This window comes from Schistocerca americana, chromosome 3 (genome assembly GCF_021461395.2).
Source record: "Schistocerca americana isolate TAMUIC-IGC-003095 chromosome 3, iqSchAmer2.1, whole genome shotgun sequence".
Taxonomy (NCBI): Eukaryota; Metazoa; Arthropoda; class Insecta; order Orthoptera; family Acrididae; genus Schistocerca; species Schistocerca americana.
This window is the reverse complement of record NC_060121.1, coordinates 230585523-230604554: the sequence shown is the minus strand read 5'-3', so window position 1 is coordinate 230604554 and position 19032 is coordinate 230585523. Positions and strand designations below refer to the sequence as shown.

The 19032-nt window shown below is 39.6% G+C and overlaps 1 protein-coding gene across 2 annotated transcripts in view; it reads left to right on the top strand.

The window, feature by feature from the left end:
* LOC124605326 (titin homolog) overlaps positions 1-15508 on the top strand; it is an 83023-nt gene extending 67515 nt beyond the window's left edge. For both annotated transcript variants that reach the window (XM_047136932.1, XM_047136931.1), the window contains exons 7-8: positions 8432-8506; positions 14408-15508. In XM_047136932.1, the coding sequence (XP_046992888.1) occupies positions 8432-8506; positions 14408-15339 (1007 nt within the window). In that variant the 3' untranslated portion in view covers positions 15340-15508. The remainder of the gene's footprint in view (positions 1-8431; positions 8507-14407) is intronic.
* Positions 15509-19032: the final 3524 nt, after the last annotated feature.

Here is a 19032-nt window from a genome sequence, read left to right as displayed (position 1 = left end):
CCCAGAATTAAATCATGAAGCTGCTAATGAGAGAACATACGAATATAAGACAGTAGAATTGTTGGGTACAGTTCCCACAAAAATTGACAAGGTGGAATTCAAAACTAGCAGTAGTGTAGTGTAGCCTGAAGCATTACAAACATTGGAAACCTCAATTTTTGGCGGCAGATTTTTATTTGAAGATATGCTAAAATCATTTTCGACCTAGTTTACACCAAGGGAATCTCTGGGTGAAAAGAAAATCTCATAAATTATATAAACATTTGAAGAAAATCTGCACTAATTCGATATTAACCTTTTCCAATCCACTGTCAAACAATGTCCGACATTACAATTTTCTGCTTCAGCTCCAATGTCAGATGATGTGTGATATGTTTCCATTATTGTGCTTTCTGTCTGCTCCATTGTTGAATTTGCTAGCACTTAGTACAAAGACCTGACAACTCAAAGCGTGTTGTATTCACACATTTATAGTATGATAATGGCTGGTAAAACACACATAAATGGGGACGATATTGGCAGGTAGCTTTTCGAAGACATGGAGGACGAAGGAGAATTTAGTGATGAAAGTGATTGGGAAGAATCAAAATCTACGGATGTAGTGGAAGTGACAGACACACAAACTGTAGCAAATACCTAGAAAGTTAATCGTGATGGTGACAGTGAACTCGTGAAGTTTCCTTTTTGTGTCACGCAACAAAGTTTCACCATTCCTTGTGGTGATTGACCAAAAAGCCGAACTCGAATATTTTCGACTTTTCTTCACTTAGAACATAATATTGAAAATGCGTATGCTACAAGTATGTACACTGAAGAAAAGACACAGAAAGTCACTCCACTTACAAAACCCTTAATGTGGCTTTCGTGGAGGTATACTTCAATAGAAGAACTGAAGGCTTTCGTGGTGTAATATTGAATATGACCTTTAATTTGAAGGCAGAATTAGATGACTATTTTACAGAAGACTGGCTAGAATGAACTCCGTTTTTCAAGGAGGATGTTGTGTGTGTGTGTGTGTGTGTGTGTGTGTGTGTGTGTGTGTGTGTGTGTGTGTGTGTGTATGTGTGTGTGTGTGTGTTGTTTCCCAAATATTTTGGATGCTGCATTTAGTTCTGCCTGTCACAATACCTCAGGAATATCAGTATATCTAAGGGAGCAAGGTGAAGAACGTTGGTATGTTGACAGTAAATGCAAATATCTTTATGTTCTGAAAAGAAATGTGGCCATAGATGAGAGCACAGTAGGATTCAAAGGAAGAATTCCATTAAAGTGCTGGAACCCAGAGAAGCTTATGAAGTGGAGTTTTCAAGGTTTCTGTGTGATTCAGGAAATGGTTATGTTTTTTCTCACATTCAGTATTATGGAAAGACAATGACAAAAAGTCTTAATTCACCCTGATTTACACTTTGCAATCGGAATAGTGATTCATTTGGCATAGCAATTGCTAGCTTGTGCAGTTGGTTCAGGCCATCACATTTTACTGACAGGTTCTACACAATCCCTCAACTTGCTCGGGAACTTCACGAAGCGAAATTTTATCTAACAGATATAGCTATGCCTTCTGGAAAGGATTTTCCATGCAATTCGAAGAAGATAAAACTTGCTGAATGTGAGCTATGTGCCTATCAAAGTAGGATGAAAGTTACGTTCATTCCATGACAAGAGGTTACTGACTACATTGAGTACATTCTTTGGTCCTCAAAGCCAATTGATCACTGGATATAGTAAGAAGTAGCCTGTGCAGTTCCTGAAACCCATTGTCATTTTGAAGTATACTAAGTTAATGGGTTAATGGGAGGAGTGGACAGGGCTTATCAGTACTGTGGTTGCTATGGTTTTACAAGGTGGTTGTACAAGTGGTGGAAAAAATTATTCTTCTCACTGATTGAAATTGCTGTTGTGGCCAGTTATATTCTTTACCCAATACACAAAAACGAATGTGGAGAACTGCAGATTCACCTTTCGTACAAAGAAATCTAATCAGACATCTGGTCTGCCAAGTAAGAAATACAAATTCAAAGAAAAGAGAAAGACAGTCATCTGACATTGTGGAGAGACTAAATAGGCAGACTCATTTAATAATGCAGAATGAAATCATCATCATCATTTAAGACTGATTATGCCTTTCAGTGTTCAGTCTGGAGCATAGCCCCCTTATAAAATTCCTCCATGATCCCCTATTCAGTGCTAACATTGGTGCCTCTTATGATGTTAAACCTATTACTTCAAAATCATTCTTAACTGAATCCTGCTACCTTCTCCTTGGTCTGCCCCGACTCCTCCTACCCTCTACTGCTGAACCCATGAGTCTTTTGAGTAACCTTGCTTCTCCCATGCGTGTGACATGACCCCACCATCTAAGCCTGTTCACCCTGACTGCTACATCTATAGAGTTCATTCCCAGTTTTTCTTTGATTTCCTCATTGTGGACACCATCCTGCCATTGTTCCCATCTACTAGTACCTGCAATCATCCTAGCTACTTTCATATCCGTAACCTCAACCTTGTTGATAAGGTAACCTGAATCCACCCAGCTTTTGCTCCCATACAACAAAGTTGGCCGAAAGATTGAACGGTGCACAGATAACTTACTCTTGGTACTGACCTCCTTCTTGCAGAAGAGAGTAGATCGTAGCTGAGCACTCACTGCATTAGCTTTGCTACACCTCGCTTCCAGTTCTTTCAATATGTTGCCATCCTGTGAGAATATGCATCCTAAGTACTTGAAACCGTCTACCTGTTCCAACTTTGTTCCTCCTATTTGGCACTCAATCCGTTTATATTTCTTTCTCACTGACATTACTTTCGTTTTGGAGATGCTAATCTTCATACCATAGTCCTTACATTTCTGATCTAGCTCTAAAATATGACTTTGCAAACTTTCAATCGAATCTGCCATCACAACTAAGTCATCCACGTATGCAAGACTGCTTATTTTGTGTTCTCATATCCTAATCTCACCCAGCCAGTCTATTGTTTTCAACATATGATCCGTAAATAATATGAACAACAGTGGAGACAGGTTGCAGCCTTGTCTTACCCCTGAAACTACTCTGAACCATGAACTCAATTTACCATCAACTCTAACTGCTGCCTGACTATCCATGTAAAGACCTTTAATTGCTTGCAAAAGTTTGCCTCTTATTCCATAATCTCGTAGAACAGACAATAACTTCCTCCTAGGAACCCGGTCATATGCCTTTTCTAGATCTATAAAGCATAGATACAATTCCCTGTTCCACTCATAACACTTCTCCATTATTTGCTGTAAGCTAAAGATCTGGCCCTGACAACCTCTAAGAGGCCTAAACCCACACTGATTTTCATCCAATTGGTCCTCAACTAATACTCTCACTTTCCTTTCAACATTACCTGAGAAGATTTTACCCACAACGCTGATTAAAGAGATACCTCTGTAGTTGTTACAATCTTTTCTGTTTCCATGTATAAAGATTGGTGTGATTACTGCTTTTGTCCAGTCTGATGGAACCTGTCCCGACTCCCAGGCCATTTCAATTATCCTGTGTAGCCATTTAAGACCTGAAATTCCACTGTATTTGATGAGTTCCGACTTAATTTCATCCACCCTAGCTGCTTTATTGCACTGCAATCTATTGACCATTTTCTCCACTTCCTCAAATGTGATCCTATTTCCATCATCATTCCTATCCCATTGTACCTCGAAATCTGGAACATTACTGATCGTATTTTCACCTACATTGAGCAACTCTTCAAAATATTCCCTCCATCTGCCCAAGGAGTCCACAGGATTCGCCAGCAGTTTTCCTGACCTGTCCAAAATACTCGTCATTTCCTTCTTACCTCCCTTTCGAAAACTGCTAATTACACTCCAGAATGGTTTTCCAGCAGCTTGACCCATAGTCTCCAACCTGTTTCCAAAGTCTTCCCAAGATTTCTTCTTGGATGCTGCAATTATCTGTTTGGCTTTGTTTCTTTCTTCAACATAACTTTGTCTGTCTACCTGAGTTCTAGTATGTAGCCATTTTTGATACGCCTTCTTTTTCCTTTTACAGGCTGCCTTGACTGTGTCATTCCACCAAGCTGTTTGCTTCATCCTACTACTACATTGTGCTATTCCTACTACTACTGTTCCAAGACATTCTTTAGCCACTTCTAGTACTGTGTCCCTGTACCTTGTCCATTCCTTTTCCAATGACTGTAATTGACTACATTCAACTGACTGGTACATTTCTGAGATCACTGTTATGTACTTGTGCCTGATTTCCTTATCCTGAAGTTTCTCCACTCTTATACTCCTACATATGGACCTGACTTCCTGCACTTTCGGCCTCACAGTCCCAATTTCACTGCAGATTGAATAATGATCAGTGTCATCAAAGAATCCCCCGAATACACGTGTGTCCCTCACAGCCTTCCTGAATTCCTGATCTGTTATTATATAGTCAATGACAGATCTGGTTCCCCTGCCTTCCCAAGTATACCAGTGAATGTTCTTATGTTTAAAAAAGGAGTTTGTGATTACTAAGCCCATACTGGCACAGAAATCCAAGAGTTGTTTCTCGTTCCTGTTGGCCTCCATATCCTCTCCAAATTTACCCATAACCTTTTCATACCCTTCTGTTCAATTTCCAATCCTGGCATTAAAATCACCCATGAGCAGAACACTGTCCTTGTCCTTTACTCTAACAACTACATCACTGAGTGCCTCATAAAAACTATCCATCTTATCTTGATCTGTCCCTTCACAATGCGAACATACTGACACAATCCTAATTTTCTTGCTAGACACTGTCAAATCTATCCACATCAGTCATTCGTTTACATACCTTATTGCAACTATGCTGCGTTCCATTTCTTTCTTGATGTAAAGCCCTACACCCCATTGTTCTATTCCTGCTTTGACTCCTGACTGGTAGACCTTGTATTCTCCCACTTCCTCTTCTTTCTCACCCCTTACCCAAATGTCACTAACCACTAAAACATCCAGCCCCATCTTACTTGCAGCCTCTGCCAGCTCTACCTTCTTCCCAGTGTAGCCCCCATTGATATTAATAGCTCCCCATCTCATTACCATTTGTTTGCCAAGTCGTATCTTAGGAGTCCCTGGTTTGTCAGTTAGAGGTGGGACTCTGTCACCTCCAATGGTCCGAGGCATTTTGCTCTGATTGTTGCCAGCATCATATTTAAAGTACCAGGGAAGCAGGTTGCTAGCCTTACTTGCCCCGAGTCCCATTGAGTTTTACCCCTAACGGTTGAGGGACTAACCGGTGGATTTGGTAGTCTTTGACGTATGAGCACAAAGGTGACCATGACTCAGAATATGTCCGAGATGCCCAGCCTTATTCCAAAGTAACTGATATCCCGACTGTCGGGACCACTTACTTGGCCACTCATACGTTGCCCATGGTTCATGAACTAGGACATGACTACAGGAACTTACACCATGAACCACAGAATGAAACGAAGAAAAAAAAATAATGAATGTTTGCAGCAAAAGCTAGGAGAAAGGAGGAAAAAGAGAACCAATGTTTTTCTGTGAAACATGCAAGACGAAGCCTGGACTTCATCCAAAAGATTATTTTAGGAAGTATCATGTAGAAAAATTATAAACAACCATAAACAGACACCAATGTGTAGTTTGAAAAACTAGTGTGAAAAATAGTGTAATTGTCAAGTGGTCTCATATTGCATTTAATTTTTTTTAAACAGTAACCCGTAATGCCTTACATCCTTACATTCACAAAATAAAGAAGAGTTGGGGATGCATAAAATAAATAAGAGTTGGGGAGAATGAAATGAATAGACAAATTGTATTGGAAAGGGCTAATATCCATATCATATGTGAGGTAGCAGTATGTTCTCTCATTATGCCATAGTGTCATTTGGTACGCCTTACAGCAGTGTCGCTACAACAAAAGAAATCGGCATTGAAATCTTATATCTACATCCTTGAATGAACATCAGCATTAACCAAAAGAACCCTCTATCCTCACTCTCAGCACAAGTCAAAACAGCAAGGTACTGAAATTGAAAGTTGCCTCCATTAAACAGACATTGCAGATATAGCTGTGGTGGACAGCTATAATTCAAAATTGTAATAGACTATCATCTGTTAATGGAAAAGTCAACCAAAAACACAAAGCAAATCTCAAACCACCAGTTTATAGTAAATTCAAGTAAGAGTGCAGCACTGGGGAAGTTGTCAATGGTACCTTAGGGGCCTCGAGATGACTGGATGTTTGTGTTGTCCTCATCATTTCATCAGCATCCAGGAAAGTGGCAGAATTGGGCTGAGCAAAGGTTGGGAAATTGTACGGGCACTGATAACCACACAGTTAAGTGCCCCACAAACCAATCATCATCATCATCATCGTCATCGGTACCGTAGGAACCACAGCCAAACAAGGTGTACCTGAACACCTTCAGCCAAATGAAACAAAATTTTCAATGCAAAACAAATGAGTGAACTATTTAACCTGCATTTTTCAAAGATTGTTCATAATCTAGCATCAGGACTCACTGGAAGAGCAAAATCATACAAAACTATTTTTCTAACACCAGGCAGGTCAATTTTCATGACACCAGTAACTGAACAAGAAGTCTTAAAAATCATAAGAGCCAAAAATCATCATAGTCACATGGAATTGATGGTATCCCAGATTGCTTATTACAGAACATTTGTCTGGAAATTGTCGCACTCTAAGTAATGTGATAAATGACTCAATAAGCAGAGTGTGTTTCCCAGAAGTAATAATGAGCTCTGACTCAGCTATGCAACTGAAGTAGGAGATTAATGAAGAAATGAAAGGCTTTTTTCTCCTGACTACATGGGAATAAATTGTAGCTAAACACAAACAAGACAGCACATATGTTCTTCTATTCATCCCAAAATTATAAAATTGACAATTTTAAGAAGTAAAAGAGACGTTTGTGGGAGTGTATTCTGAAAACTTTGTATCATGGGCTTGTACACTCAATAATATGCCATCCCTATATTGGGGGGGGGTTACTCTCAGAAAAATGGTCCTTATGTGAAGAATAATAATAAAAATAATGAAAACTGAACCAATATGATCAGCCACCAATCCCATGTGCAAAGAAATTGGATGTATTACTAGTTCTCAGTATCTGTATTATAGAAACAGTCTTTTGTTAAGAACAAAAAAACCTTGATATTTTCATAACAAGTGGAGAAAAGGACAACCATAACACATGAACCAAGGCAAAGATTCTTCTGATGAGCTAAAGATTAAGCAGAACTCATGATGGAATGAGAAATATGGGCAGCCTACTCTTTGACATACTAGAAATAAAAGCAATACTCTTAAGAAGAATGTAAAGGAATTGCAACATACTTTTTATTCTGTTGGATGGTACTGGAAGGCAAACTTGCGTTATTTATGTGACCCCATCCTCTCCCCCACATAATTTAAATCTCAAGAAAACCATCTTCTCAAAATACTATGTACACAGTGGTCAACAGTTCACTTAATTGCATTTTGTATTTGTATCTTGTTGTAAGCATTAGTATTGTAGTTGTCCTATATTGTGTACGGCTGTGTATTATAAGATGCACAGAACAAATAAATAAAACTGTATGTGTTTTATATTCTGTAGATGTATTAGTATGTAGTTTTTGCATATCATTATAAACATGGTGTGTTTCATCTTTCGATATTTCATAGCTACTGCCATTTTCAGCACAATATTTATGCAGAATTGTTATGTTTACTTTTATTTATGAGTTGTTTAAGGTTAATAGTACTTTTTATTGTTGCAACTACTGATTACGTTTTGTTGTTGGAAGTGCACTATCTTCTTATATAAACTTTTTACTGTTTATTTACCTTCTTATCATCTGTATCATATCTTTGTGGAAACACAGTGTATGGTTTGTGGGTTCAGTAAATGATATCTAGTAACCCCTGCTCTGGAAAAGATAGTCTTTGCAAGAAGGTGCAGAGTGTGTGGCGAGAAAAGAAAGGAAGGAAATCACCTAAATAAGCTTGTCTTGTTCTGTAGGATATATTAGTGAAAAAAAGTGGTATAAGTGTTTACAGAGATAAGAACTCTATGAAAAAACATAACAAGAGAGAAGACGAAAAAAATTAAGAGATACTGTGGTCCAGTAAATACATATATAGTGGTTTGTGTAACGCACACATAACTGGATGACTCTGTCCCCCCCCCCCCCCCCCTCCCCTCCCCAAATCCCCCTCTTTCCCAACTATCCCTCTACCTCTCTTCCAAGAGCAAAAATTGAATTCCACTCAAGTTAATTTTTCTCAAAAAATAAAATGAGTTTTTGTCATGAAATGTAACAGATTTACTATTCGTAAACATTGTTAAAATACTTAAAACAAGAAGAGTGTGTCTAACAATAAAATGTTAATAGTTGGCTTATAGTTATTATCTTGACACCATTAAAATATTTCCATATAAATTACAGAGGTGGAACGACTGGAGGAAGAGCAACATAAGAAGGCAGAAAAGCCAAAAAGGAAAGGAAGTGCTCGCCGAAGTTGTAAGTATTTCTAGACATATACATCTCTCTCTCTCTCTCTCTCTCTCTCTCTCTCTCTCACACACACACACACACACACACACACACACACACACACAGTGATTATTTAGGAAATAGGAACAAAGCACTTGTGTTGCAGATGGAATACCTACATGATTTTGTACTGAAATAAGGGTCTAGGTTCTATTATAGTAAAGCTTATTGAAATGCAAAACATGAAACTATTTTGGGGTAAAGACAGTCTCATCAGGAGTTAAGAGCATAGTGATTGACCTCTTACACTAATGAGAGCTTATCAAGTAATTGATATTTCCACTGATTTTTGTGTATCTGGCCTTTTAATGTTGAGTATTGATACTTCATAAAGAGATGTGGGCTAAGATAACTTGAGCAATTACTAATCCCTGCTCTCTTTTTTATTTGTCCAATATTTAAGTGTTAATGGTGTCTGAAGATAAACTGTGTACTTCAGTAACATGGACTGATGAGATAGAGATTCCAGATGTTGGCTTCAGTGAATAATGAGAAATAAATTATTGTATGTCAGAGAGATCATAAATAAACAAAAGTCGGTGGAGGAAAGCAAGCAAAATTATTTGCAAGTACCTCCAGGGGTTTGTAAGACGGCTGCATGAAAAATACAAGATATACAGAAGTGTGTAACTCATTGCTAAGATGCTCAGTATGGACACCATTTACAACACAACAAACATCGATATGATGATCAGATTCTTGTGATACATCTCCCAACATCAGCAACTGCATTATCTATCATTTATGGAACCCTTCTTATTAACCCCTCAGGGCCGCTCAAGAGTTCTTTTGTGAGTATGTGCATGGCAAACATGGAACCACAAGCAATTGCAACACCAACATCCTTTTGATGTGCTGCAACCTTTCATCTCTGGCTATCCTACCTTGTCTTACTCTCTTCCTCACAATGGCAACCTTTGATGTCAGCCAGGCTATTCCCTAGGTTTTGCTTTCATTTCTCTGAATATTCATTCATTCATCAGCTTTTGGCTGAAGTAACTGTTGGTGCCCTTCTGGTTTTGACTTTCGTTCTCCAAATTTTTTTCTATAGTGTCGACTGATGGGGGAAGAACACCTTAAATAGTGCCTACTGCCTGTAGTGTTAAAGATCATCTGTGCACAATACCAGTGAAAGCTCACATATTCTCTTCAAAACCAACATGGTAGCCAAACTGCTGTGGTGTGTTAATTATGTACCCTTTCAGTTCAGCTGTCTGACAACAAAGGCACCTTATTGCTGATGTTCGAGCTGCTAGCTCCCCACACCTGCCAAGTAGAAGATGCCAATCGTCCTGGGACATCAGGACTCCCGGCAACAACCAGTGTGCTAGATGCCCTTTGTGTGTGTGTGTGTGTGTGTGTGTGTGTGTGTGTGTGTGTCTGTCTGTCTGGCATTTGTGAGGAGAGCTCTTGATTGCAGTAGGTGGCATCAGACCCGACATTTTGCACATGAAATATATTAAATTACACCGAAACAATGGCTGTTCTAATCCAGTCATCTTGTTAGATGGATATAAAAATTTCTGTGCAGTTGTAACCCAACTGCTTTCCTTATCCTGGATGCCCCATGGGAAGAGGGACTAGCCAAATGGATGGGAGTGAAACAATTTATCCAATATTTAATATGTGCTTGAACTGGTGGGGATACTTTGACTGCAACACAGTCATTATTATTTGTGTAACACACTGAAAATAAATTTGGAAAAGTTGAGCCATTGGGAAATGTGCGCAATGTATCACCCCAGTCTTATAGCTTTGCTACATTGTCGCCAGATCAACTACCTATTTGTCAGATTGCATCGACGAGGCTGTGCAAAGTGTCTCTGATGTGATCACCTATGCCACTGGAACTGCTATTCCCCTTTCTACATGTCCCCTCTATCACAGGCTGATACCATGGAGGACCAAAGACATTGCAGCAGCTGTTCAGGATTGCCAGAGAGCCCTGCAGTGTTTCAGGTGACACTCTTCGTAGACAAACCTTCTCACTTTTAATTGACTTCATGCTAATGCTCACTATCTAATTGAGTGAAATAAGAAGGAATGCTGGGTGCACTATGTCACCTCGCTGGGAATGTACGCCTCTCCATCCAAGGTATGGGCCGAGCTCTGTAGTCTTCTGGGCTGTCAAAGATCCACAACTGTACCTGGTCTGTTCCTTCATTATGGTCTCTGTACTGGCTCTTTCGCTTTTGCTGAACATCTTGCGATCCATATTGGGGTGGATTGGCATTCTGTTCTTACGTCATTTCAACATATTAATTTATAAGTTGGAAAGATGTTAAAGACTGCCGAATTATATAATGAGCTTTACACTGATTGGAAACTGCTTCAAGTTCTTACTGCATCTCACAATATGGCCCTCAGCCCTTATGCCATTCACAATCAGGTGATACAACATCTGACTGTTACCCAATGGCTCTATCTCCTGAAGGTCAGGTTGATTTGGCTGTCTTCCCTTCACAATGGAGAGATAGTGTTACTGTTCCAGTCATTAAGCTGGAGAGTTACCTGCTGATTAGGCCACCAGCATGCTCTGCAAACTGCTTGAAAGGATGGTTGCCCACCAATTACACTGGGTTCTCGAATCGCAGAGCCTTTTGTCCCACTATCAATGTGATATCTGGGAGGGATGATCCACAACCTACCATCTGGTTAAGTTAGAAACTATGGAAGTTAACCAGTTTGTGATCATGGGGTCCCCCCAGGTGATATGTTAGCTCAGGGGCCGTGGCCTCTTTCCAAAGCACTTCTTGCAGAGACAGCTCATAGACTGCAGTGCCACTGGTGGTGAGGGCTGGAGATAGGGAGGTCTGTCCCAGTCCAGTTCTACAGGCCACTGGTGCCTTCCTGACTATTCCTTTCGACAGTCTCCTTGCCCGACGAGGATCTTCCCTCTTCAGTTTTGATAACACTAACTTTTGCTCACCTATGCAATTGCCATTTCACAATTTCATTATCACCCAAGCTATCCTATTCTTTTTGCATTCGAGGGGCATCGACCCTGACACTCGCTCTTGATTGGGATTACTAGTTGGAATGCACGTCACGGCCCTCTGCCAGGACCTCCACCTATCCTCCTTAGATTGCACTCCTTGGAATTTCTCGCACATGTCACCTTGGTTGGTATCCATGCCATTAATTAGAAACAGCCTATTTCAAGGACCTAAAGTTTCACTTGTCCCCACATCTTTTCAGTGTCTGTTCCTTTCAGTTCTTTAGGAGTATCAGTGTGCCACCATCTTTTACACTGATGGTTCTAAAGCCAGGGATAGGACGGGTTGTGCTTTCACACCTTCCAGCAGTCAGGAACTCCAATCATTGCCAGCAACGTGATGTGTTTTTACTGTAGAACTAATGGCCATTAACTGCATATTAATACTTGTTGATTCAGTGAGCAGTCTCCAGGCCACTGACTGATGTTACTCATGTCACCCTTTGATTTTTGCTAAACCGTCTGAAATTAATCATGCCCTGAGTCACATTGGTCTCCCAGGGAATGGACTGGCCAACCATTGGGATATAGAATTGGTTATAGAAATGGTTAATTGCCCCTCTCAGTTTTCTTTGACGATCCTATGCAAGCATTGGCAGGTGCAGCTAAGGCCTCTGCTCACTCTGAGATGGAACAATATCTGATGGGCTACTGTGTCCTCTAACAAATTCTGCACTGTCAAGGAGACTAATGCTGCCTGGCAGTCCTCATCCTGTTCCTCTCAGAAAAAAATCCACCTTTGTGTATCATCTTTGCATCAGTCACACCAGACTGACCCATAGTTTTATTTTATGTAACGAGCCATCCCCAAATTGTGGTTGTGGAGCCTTGCTGACAGTTACTCGTGATCTAGTGGAATGCCCACTCCTTCTGGCTCTCCATGCTTCCAAATTCTTTGCATGTCATGTTGGTGGACAACTCATGGACAGTTGTATGTTGGTGTATGGCCATTGAACTGGTTCTCTGTTTTCTCCATGACGGTAGTTTTTATTCTCAGATGCAATGTTTTAAACTACCTTTAGGACAGGGGAGTGAAAGGGGGGGGGGGGGGGCATGTTGGGGCATCTCATGCCACATGCTGGGTCAGGAGGACCATTGATTCTGCCTCCTTTGCCTGCTCCTCACCATAGCTCCTTCCCTCTGCCTTAATTATTTTTAAGGGGTTTGGGACAGCTGTGGGGGGTGGGGGGGCTGCACCATTTGCATTCAGAACTCCCATCGCCCGTGTGCGGCCCTAACTGTTTCTCTCACCTTGTTGTATTATTAATGGTCCAGCTGATGGCCATTACATTTTAACCTTTCCCTTTTTACAGTTTGCGTCTCTTGACTAGAAAGCAATCTTTACCCTGTAATTGTCTTCATCCATAATCAGGTTGGCAGGAGTCAGTTGCAAGAGGGGTTTCTCTCAGCATGACCGAGCCCTGGAAGACCACTTGTCTGTTCTAACCTTCATACCAATTCAATCCGTATACGTTTACTACTCCTTAATTTGTTTTTCAGCTCTGGCATCAGTATTGCTTTTAGTGCTTCACTTTTACCTCGCCTATGTACTAATCCGAGTACACACGTGGTGTACTCCAGATGAACAAACCCATAACTGAAGGATTCATGACCTTGTTGTTTAGTCCCTTGCCTCCAGACAACCAATTAAGTGGCAGAGGAGACAGGAACACAAGACCTTTAACATAACCCCATAAGAAAAAAATCAAGTGCAGTTACGTGAGGTGACTGGGGGGGGGGGGGGGGGGGGGGGGTACAGAAGAAGGTGAGAGCTGCAATAGGAAGCACAGCAATCCGGTGCAGAGGCAGGTCAGCATTGAGGTAACCATGAAAGGCTGGAAGAAAGTATGTTGGAGCACAGTCTTGTTTTAAATTAAAGTCTCTACAGTATTGCTGTAATTGTGGCATAAGTCAGCTTTGGGAGGTAGATGAAACTAGCTATAGTTTCCTCCTTTTTGTCTGTAAACTTTTGAAGAGAACATTGCACAAGAGACATTAACTTTAAGTGAATCTTGAGTTGTTCCACAATCTCATGTGGATGTTCTGTTCCCAAGACATGTACATTGTGAAGATTCACCTTTTCAAACACATGAAATGTGACTTCAACACTGACAATCTACTACTGTGAAAAACCATCTTCCTTTAATAGCTGCTGCAAGCCATTGTTCATTGTTCCAATTAGTCAGCACATGTAACAACTGCAGCCGGTATGACTTTACATATAGACATTTGCAAAAAATGCACCAGACATTTGACTGTGATATGTGCAGTCCTGTGCTTGCAAGTGTCATCAATTTCTTTGGGCTCATGACAGATGGTACCTGCACACACACCACCTTCTCTGCTGGTGGTCCTGGCCGACCTGTTTTCTTCGCACCACATAAGCAGCCAGACTTGTGAAGTGTGTTGTACCACCTCTATGGGTTGTTGTGTCTGCTGGAGCTTACGCCTGAGATTTAGTATTAAACTCTCACTGAACCATCATAATTAACTCACATTTAGTGGATTCAAGGAGACATAACACACACGTCACCCCATTGTATGCTGTGTTCCATGCGGTGTGCTCTGCAGCTACACCACAGCATGAAATACAAAACAAAACTTGGAGAGATACTCTTTCCACTGATGTGTGTCATTTTTCTGTATGCCTTGCAGTTTTTGCATATTCATCTCCTGAAATACTGCATGTCCTTATGAATAACCTTGCATTTCAGTTACTTTTCCTGCCTGTGTGTCATTCAGTAGATTGTTTTAGTTTCGAGTGTATTCTAGTATTTACTTTTTTTTAAGTATGTGAACTTTGCTTATTTTTTTATATTTGACTCACACTTTTTGCTTATTTTTCTCATTTTCTTTCATTTCTGTATATACAGGTTCATTATTTGCAGTGCTTGACTCAACAGATAGAGGAGAGGTGAGATCTGAAAGAAAGAATCTTGTAAAGAGGAAAATTAAAGAGAAACCAGTCAAAAGGAAGTCTGATAAGCCTAAAGACTCAGAAGAAACTCACCATAAGAAAAAGAGAAAAGCTGACACTAAAAAGGCTCCTCCTGAGTATACACTTGAAAGTGATGTTAATAATTCGAAGAGAAGAACAGATGACAAAGGGACAACTTCGGAGTGCAAACCTGATGGTGGTGATAGTAATCCAGTGAATGGACATGTTGACAGTGAGACTAATGTACCTGAGGCCACCTGTTTAATGAATCGAGTCAAACCGACGAGGTCTGGCAGAATACCACGGCCACGGATTTTTGAGGATTTCATGACTGAAGACATGGAAGAAATATATGAAGAGACTGAGATTACTGAAATCTGTGATCGTACTGAGATTACTGAAATATGTGATCGTGTGACTGTGGAGGATATATGTGATTCTGAGCCTGTAGGAGATGATAATCCAAGTGATCATGAGGAATTGGTAGTGTCAGAGAATGCCATGGTTAATGAAGATTCAGTGGCCTCATATGACAGTGAAAATGAGCAAAACTTTGTGATTGCTGAAGATGCATTGACTGTGGAGCAGAATCAGGTGAATTTGGGTAGTGTTTATTCCAATGTGAAACCTGGAACATTAATTGTTTTGGCTACAGAATCGCCAGACAATCCAGGACATCAGATATATAGGGTGTTCATGGTATCAAATAATAGTCAAACAATGCCAGTGTCTGTTGCAAATAACCAGGCTTCACCTGCTGATACTACTAATTCTATAGAAACAGGCACCTCAACAGACTCAGTTGTTCCAGAGAGAAGTACAAATGACTGCAACAGTCTACAAATGAATGCTGAGAGTAGCAGCTAGTCTTTATATATCTATTTGATATTCTGTTGAATGTAATGTTTTGATGCATTATAGCTGTTTTTGTTGTTTATGATATATTGTATATGTTTGTTTATACATATGATCTGAGACAGTATTGTAATATTTATGCTGAGATATTTGTTGAACAATGAAAAGAATATATATATTATTTGACTATCATGCTCTCCTTTCCTTCTTCCATTTGTTTAAGAAATAATATATGAATACAGTGTCCTGTGCCATCAAAGACGAGCATGTACGGTGTGCATGTGATTTGCAATATGAAACAAGTCTCTTATACTGATTCATGGCAGTCATCTTAAAAATAAATATAAGTTTTTCTGCTTTGAGACCATATAGTAATGTTACTGAGAAGTCACACACAGTTAAATGAGGATTATGTTGTTTCACATTTACAAAGATATTTCCAGATTGGTGATCTATTACATGTTAGTAATTGCTGCAAACACACATTGTTTTCTAACATTAAAATACAGACATGTGGGATATTATATTTTAATTGAGAAATTAAGAGAATTTCTATGGTTCTTGTTTGAATGGAGGGACTGAATTAGTTATCAAAGGTTGCATGTGTCTACACATCCCTTAGTGCCTGAGGGATGCTCATTGGAAAACTATTGTTATAGTAGCACAAACTGATGTGTGCAATAAAGTGTCAGTAGAATTGTGCATTAAGCAAATTCTGGATCATGCCCAAAATGTTATATTTGATTTGTAAATCTCCAAAATTATGTAACATACAAACAAAATACTGTTATTAAATGTTAGATGTCTGTTTGTCATACATGAATGCAAGACACTGTAAGTTACTAGCTGAATTACAGTATTTAATTAAGACGTAATACTTGCAAAAACAAAAAAATAATAAATAAAAAAAATAAAAGGTGCCCATCAACAGCACTTAACAGTTGTGTACGAGTCTGTTAGTTCTGTGCCCCCCCCCCCCCCTCCTCAGTTTAACATATATTTATGATAGTTTTTCTGTATTATAAAGAATAATTATTAATCAGTTTTGGCTTACCCCAAGGAAAAAAATTGCAGCAGTGTCAATACATTTGTACAACACACTTTTCAACTGACATAACATTCATTATTGCTGCTAATAGTGCTTTACTGTTTCAGTAACTTGAAAACAATTTTTAGTCTGATAATATTCTAAATTTAAATTTTTGTCCATGTTGTAAATTATAAAAGGTAGCACTTTATTCTTTATGATGTAACTTCCCTACATATTGATTCCCGGCCAGGATGGGAATTTTCTCTGGCTGGAAACTGGGTGTTTGTGTTGTCATCATCATCATTCGTGACAGTGGTTAAATTGAACTGTGTAAAAAATGGGACTTTGTTTAGGCGCTGATGACCACGCAGTTGAGCCCCCCAAAAACCACAGATTTGGAGTTATTATCTATTCTACTTTTAGAACTATAATTCTGTATTTACTGTTCTAATCCATTTCATATTTTGTGTTTTTTTCCATTGTAAATGCAATAGCTTGCACATCAGTTTGTGTGTTGATTATGTAAAATATAATAAAATAAAAAAATTGGTAGCCATTTCACATACTATTCCAACAGTTCAAGTGTGTTGACACTTAAGGATGGTCACATTCATCATGTTCAACATTATGCAGGCATTAAGCATACACTGCCAACTGGGTTTGCAATATAATACACCACAAAAAAGCTAAATATTCCTCACACAATATTTCGGGAACATTTGCTTTATCTTCATAGTATGTTGTGATGACCTTGCTTCAAACCAACACCAAGAACTTAATATAAAGATTTTAACGGCATGAACAGTTACAGGTCACACAACTTCACCATTATAAGTTATCTTTATGAGATGTGGCAGTGACTGACTTTCACCTCATCTTGTTCTTCATTAACATCATTGTAACATTTAATACACAGTCAGTTGTAATTAAAGTTGATCTTCCATTTCCACAGCTCTGCTGGCGTATTGCGCTGCCCATCAAAACCACTAATAGCAAGAGCACACAAACCCAGGGGCCAAGAAAAAAATATATTGTAGTCAGGTATTTTTCTTACAAGAAAATGATTTTTTAAGTTGGTATTTTGCAGGTCTTTAACAGTGTCGGAACTGGAACCTTTTTTTATGGCTACTTAAAAGTTGCCATTCATCTTCCAAAATATTAAGAATACTCCATACCTCTGGGTCTAGGCTGTCCCCTGCAAAGTATCATCTTCTGGCCCTTGACTGATAGCCAGTAACATCATCTCTGGCACACCAATTAATGTTGCCTAGGTTGTTTCGACAACGCTGCAGGAGTTTTGCTTGGAAGCCCTTACACTTCCTCCGTACAGTCCCAGTCTTTCCCCATGTGATTTCCATATTTTTGGAGATCTGAAGTAAGGCACTCATGGCTTTGGATGAAGTGGTGCGTGCCCAAGCGCGCACACATTTTTCCATGAAGATATCGACCATCGTGTCTCATAGTGGTATAAATATATTAGCAGTTATAGTGATTACTTTCAAAATAATAAACAGTGTAGTTACTTTTTAACCATCCGTCTTGTTTTTGTTTGGCTGCCCCTTATACAAGGGCATTACCATAGTGAATATGCCTGCTGCACACAGTGTTTGAAAGGAGATGCTGTCACATGATAATTGTGACACATGGAAATAAAAGTCAAAGCACTACTCATCAGAAACGACACTTGGGTAGGCCTATAGGTATCTGCAAATGTGACATAACCTACAGACGTTGATCAAGGTTAAGTGCTCACTGTTGCAAAAGCTGCATACAAATGGTGGCTAGTACCAGACAGAAAAGCAAAAGCAGAGTTGATTTCATCCATCTCTCCCATCATGCTGAAGCTAGTAAGGAACTGCACTACATCATGTCAGGTGTGGCTTAAGTTTGAATCAATCTGTGCATCTAAAGGACCTATCGCAAAGCAGTTCTGCTCAAATGCCTCATGCTTCACAAAATGGTGTCACACATCATGGACAAGTTAGATGTCAGCATAAATGGTGGTTTATTGGCAACAATGTTGCTCTACTGTCATTCACATAGCTATGACAATTTTAGATAACAGTCTATGAGATATTGAGATGCTAAAAGTAAAATTCTGAGAAGAACACTACGTAAGGATTCAGAAAGACAGTAAAGTGTGAATGCTGCAAGTTTTGTTAAATCAGGTAAACATTTCATGAACAAGCCAAAAAGTGCTCAGACAGTGACAAATCGGAACAAAAATCAGAATGGGCTAAAATCCATGCACAAATGCAGCTTTCGTAACAAGAAGGGACACACAGAAGATGAGTGCTTTTCAAGAAGGAACAAAGTGCGCAAGCTGCAGACAATGTTGGCAAAGCTCATTGCTGTTCTGTGAATGAGCCTGCTCTGGAGTTTCCAACATTTTTTGGCACATAGACAGTGGTCGTACATCGCACATGTGCTGAAATCCAAAAGTGCTCACTCATGTCAAAACGCAAGAGAATTTAATGCTGCTAGACCACAGTGCTAGGTAAGTAACACACCCATGGCCAGTCGCATCATCTCCATAACTCTGAAAAACACTTCCTACATGCTTAAACTCGGCACCAACCCCATTCCAGTCGTGAAGGTTGTGGACGACAATCACAAACAGGGTGGCCACCAAACCCTAAAAACTGGGAAAAAGCATTTAATTTGGAAAAAAAAAA